Source organism: Eschscholzia californica, unplaced genomic scaffold (assembly GCF_041429995.1).
Source record: "Eschscholzia californica isolate CP2 unplaced genomic scaffold, dmEscCali1.0.p SCAF_1, whole genome shotgun sequence".
Lineage (NCBI taxonomy): Eukaryota > Viridiplantae > Streptophyta > Magnoliopsida > Ranunculales > Papaveraceae > Eschscholzia > Eschscholzia californica.
In genome coordinates, this window is record NW_028238198.1 from 29,661,518 (window position 1) to 29,666,423 (window position 4,906).

At 38.0% G+C, this 4,906-nt stretch overlaps 1 protein-coding gene across 1 annotated transcript; it reads left to right on the forward strand.

Annotated features, from left to right (window-relative positions):
- The first annotated feature begins 3,176 nt into the window (after positions 1-3,176).
- LOC147565886 (uncharacterized) lies at positions 3,177-4,695 on the forward strand. The gene has a single exon (XM_086668093.1). It carries the CDS (start codon positions 3,222-3,224, stop codon positions 4,602-4,604), a length of 1,383 nt encoding a protein of 460 aa, XP_086524219.1. The 5' UTR covers positions 3,177-3,221; the 3' UTR covers positions 4,605-4,695.
- Positions 4,696-4,906: the final 211 nt, after the last annotated feature.

A 4,906-nucleotide genomic window follows, 5' to 3' on the forward strand; every position in this document is an offset into this window, starting at 1 on the left:
ATGCATAGTTTGATCGATAACCGAATGACCCGAACCAAACCATAAAAAGATTGGTTCCGATTGAGATTTGCAATAACCAAACCCTTTGGATCGACTCAAAAAATCGATTACCGCTCCGATGTTCCCCAACCTGAACAGGGAATGATGACGCGGAAAGCTAGAAAAAGTCAACAACCCACTTTCTATACACGAACCGTTAACTGTCAAAAGATCTGACAGTGTCAGAAGATACGCAATCATCATATATTATTTTCTAAATGGTCCTTAACAGGCGACAAAAAGTAGGAGAATCTAAAAGAATAGAATTTTTTGATGAAGATAAAAATCTATTTCACACTAACTTCACACCATTACCTATTCTCCAAAGAATTTGGTTATATTTTGCTATTCTTTACTAAGGTGTCATTTGACTACCAAAAGTATAAATACTTTTGCTTCAAAAAAGTAAAAAATTATCAAAAGTATGTTTGGCAAAAATGTTACTTATTATTAAAAAAGTCAAAAATTTAGTCTGGTAGTGTAATTTACTTTACTTTTATATTTTTCTTTTTTCTCGTAAAGATATTTTTCTTTTTCTCGTAAAGATTCTTGCTAACAGTGTGATTTGGATTTTCATGATTACTTTTTTTGAAGAGGTGGCGGCAATATTGGTGGTAGTTATGGTGGTGGTGGTGGAGTCTTGGAAATAAGGTGATGGAAGCGTGGTGGTGGTTTTGCTGTGATGGAGATGTGGTAGTGGTGGAGTTTGGTGGCGGAGGTATGGTGGCATCGGTGGTTGTGGTGATGTAGGTATGTGGATGGTGATTGATGTATGAGGGTGGTGGTGGTGGAGGTATGATGGTGGTGTGGAGGCGTGGTGGTGTGGAGGATGTACGACGGAGGTATGAGATAATGGTGGTGGGTGCATAATGGTGGTGGATGTATAATGGTTGTGGTGGAGGTATGGTGGTGGTGGTACGGTGGTGGTTTAGGTGCGGTGGTGGTGGAGGTGCGTTGATGATGGTGTTCTTCTTCTGGTTATGTTTTAAGTTCACTTTATCTCTGTCTTGTCTTGATTAAGATAGAGTCTGGGTTGAAGTAGGAAACTTCCTTTCTCTAAGTTCTAGAGAGATAAACGGTAAGCAAATACCAACTTTATCAGTAATTCCTTCTTTTGGATTAACCGAGATAGACAAAAGATAATGTAGTCGAGGCGAGAATACATTCTCTTTCCTTAAGACATTTTACACCCTCGTAACAGTACCAAACGTTAGGGTGTATGCCTTCGGGATACAATGACTATCCTTTTAGAATTTTAAGATGGTACTTCTATATTCTGAAAGCGGGCGAACCTTCGTAAATAATATGAGCTCTTGAGGCGAATAGATCTTCTAGACACTCAGATACTTCTCTCTTCCTTTTCTAGTTGTACTAGAATACTTCCCAATCAGAAACTGTTTGTTAGAAGCGTTTCTAGATATAATAGAATACTTCCCAATCAGAAACTGTTTGTTAGAAGCGTTTCTAGATATATTAGAATACTTCCCAAATCAGAAACTGTTTGTTAGAAAAGTTTCTAGATATACTAGAATACTTTCCAATCAGATACTGATCGTTAGAAGAGAAGAGAAGAGAAGAGAAGAAGAGAATGACTTGGATCTTCTAGACGCTTTAAGATTATCACTTCACTCAAAACTTTTTTCTTCCTTTTTCTAGATATACTATAATTACTTCCCAATTAGTTTTCCAGACACACAAAATACTAATTGTTAGAAGAGAAGATAAGAAGAGAATGAATTGATTTGATGAGAATTAGAATGGTTTTGGGTTGTTTATATAGGAGTTGAATGGGTACAAATGTTTGTTGGGTTAAAATGACACAATTGTTCGAAACTAGGGACTTAATCTGAATATAAGTCGGTGCACTCTGGGACGTCGGATCTGGCTCAAACACGCAGAACAAACGCCTGCCCTTGATCCGTCCCGAATCTGGCCTAACAGATAACAGATCCGACCGTTAGATGAAGGATCGGATGAAATCCCACCAACGCTGTTATCCCGACACAATCCCGGCGCATTCAACGCTGACCGTTTGATCTCGAGTAATCCCGCTGGAGGAACACCCACGTCCAGATCTGAAAGCGTTCTCTTCGCTCAAATGCCCCCAATCTGACTTGTCCGGTTTGACAATTTAGTCCCTATTTCAACCGATCTTAGTCCAAACATTAAACTTGGATTTCTCATTCATCCGAAATCGGATTTGAGTGATTATTGGCTCTAAATTGAAGAGCTCGACGAGACGAACGCATAGACGCGTTCCGTTTCTGATTGACGAGTCGGGTCGAGCCAAAATCGGCTCCGGTTCCAACAGATGGATATATGGTGGTGGTAGTTGAGCTACAGTGCTAGTGGTTGAGATGCGGTGGTGGTGGTTGGGCGAGTGGTGGAGGTGTATAGTGGTGGCGGTACGACGGTCTGGTGGTGGAGCGGATATAAACAAAGAAAACAATTTGGTTGTAAAATTTATGCATGTGTTGAACAAAAGTTACTTTACTCGAAAATCAAAAGCTAAAATCTGAACTTCAAAAGAAAGTCAAATTTTAATTTAAGTGAAGTCGAAATTTTTCAAGTTGCCAAGCTAAGTTTTTTTACTTTTCTACTTAAATGAACAAAAAAGTAACTTATTTTAGTGTTGCCAAACAACAACTAAATCATCATTATGTCAGTCATATTGAGGTCCACTATGGCAAAAGTATGTGTTAGATTTACCATTTTTCAAAGGACTCAGAGCCATTAGTTTAACAAACTATCTTGTTTATAGCAAGAAAATATTATTTTCCAAAGCAAACACAATTTTCATATGTAACTTAAGTATTCCGTTAATCCCGCCGACTATTGCAAAATTCAAAGAAATTCGCCAAAAAGGCGTGCACATGAAAATATGCCACTGGCAGCAGTTTTCGTCTTTGATAATAAAAATTTTTCACGCTATGGCCAGGTTAAGGTGGATTGTTTACAGGCTCTTACTATGTATAAAACCATTAAAATAAACATTGAGATCCAATAGATGCGGCGATAATTTTGTTTTTGAAATACGAAATGTTAAAGATGTGCTCCACGTGAATCTTCGCAAAGAACATTATTAAATGATATCTCTGCCTATATATATTTTCATATCGTAATCAAATTCTATTCATTTTTTAACAATAAGTCACCAACAAATCCAGAGGTAGAAAGAGATCATGGTTATGGGGAAGAGTTGTGAAGAGGAAATTCGAATAGTGTCAATCGACAAAGTCCGACCATCAAATCTAGAGGAAGCTCACAAACGGATAGACTTGACCCCATGGGATATCATATTCCTCCCTATACGTTATATGCAATCTGGTCTTCTGTTTAGTAGCCCAAAGAACACAACCAGTGCCATCTCTCACCTGAAGGCTTCATTGTCGAAAACCCTAGACCATTTCTACCCTCTAGCCGGCCGGTTCGTTATCGAAAACAACAATAAAAGCCAAACCATTTCTGTCTACATTAACTGCAACTCAGCTGGAGTCGAGTTCGTCCATGCCAGAGCAGATATAACAATATCTAATATCGTCGACCAAAAGTTTGTTCCCCATATTGTTCGGTCGTTCTTTCGTCTAAACGATTTAATTGGTTATGATGGTCAAAACTATCCTTTGGTTTCAGTCCAAGTGACAGAACTTAAAGATGGTATGTTCATAGGATGCAGTATGAACCATTGTGTAGCGGATGGCTCATCGCTTTGGCATTTCTTTAGCTCATGGTCTGAGATCTCTAGATCTGAGACGGGTGAAAATAGTATCTCACGGCCACCAGTTCTCAAACGTTGGTTTCCAAACGACACTGAGTATCCCATTAGCATTCCATTTCCAACAGACGTCGAAAAACGTCTAACAAAAAGAAACCCATATGTTCCATCTTTAGTACTAGAAGATGGAATATTTCATTTCACTAGAGAAAATATAGCAAGATTAAAAGCAAAGGCAAATCAAGAAACAGGGGGTAAACTGATAATCTCATCTTTTCAAGCATTGTTAGGTCATTTCTGGAAGGGAGTAATAAAAGCTAAATGTTTAGACCCACATCAAGAAACAGTTCATGCTTTAGCTTTGGGAAATAGGTCCAGGTTAAATCCACCTTTACCTGATGAGTACTTCGGCAATTCAGTTAGTGTGAAATGCGCAAATGTTAGAGCAGGAGATTTGCTAGAAAATGGTCTTGGTTGGGCCGCTTCAAAGTTTAACGAGTTGGTTGTGTCTCATACCGATGAATGGATTCGAAGTTATTTGGAGTATTGGGTTGATAATCCTCAGTTATTTTTTCCAACTAAAGATCCGTTTTTTAGTATGGCAACGGGTAATTCTCCGAATTTTAAACAATATGGCAACGATTTTGGATGGGGAAAACCAATAGCAACCCGAAGTGGAAATGCCTGTAAGTTTGAGGGTATGACTGGGGTGACTGCTGGGCGTGAGGAAGGGAGTATAGATATCCAAGCTTGCCTTAGGGTAGAGACATTCGAAGCTATGGCAAAAGATCCTGAGTTCATGGAGTTTGTTACCGTTTTACCTCATTTTTTGAGTGTTTGTGTTGTTTGAAGTTTTTCAATTGTTTGTTTATTGGTGTCTTTTAGTTTTGTGAACCATCAACACCAATAAATTCATTATAAAACTGAAGTTTCACTTACAATTCTTTTGTGATCTTTTAGTAAAACTGAAGTTTTACTTACATTTGAACTCATTAGTTCAAATTTCGATCATCAATATCTCATTCATTTGAATTAATTTGAACAATTTTTTGTTCTAAATTTGAGAGCTTAATGAAAGGAACACGATTTTAAGTAAAACTTCAGTTTTAGATGAGCGGAAACCATTTGCAAGTTGGAAAAAGTGATAACTCC

Bases quoted from the DNA above. Each gene is read 5' to 3' on its own strand.
- LOC147565886 (XM_086668093.1), top strand. From the start codon at position 3,222: ATGGTTATGGGGAAGAGTTGTGAAGAGGAAATTCGAATAGTGTCAATC.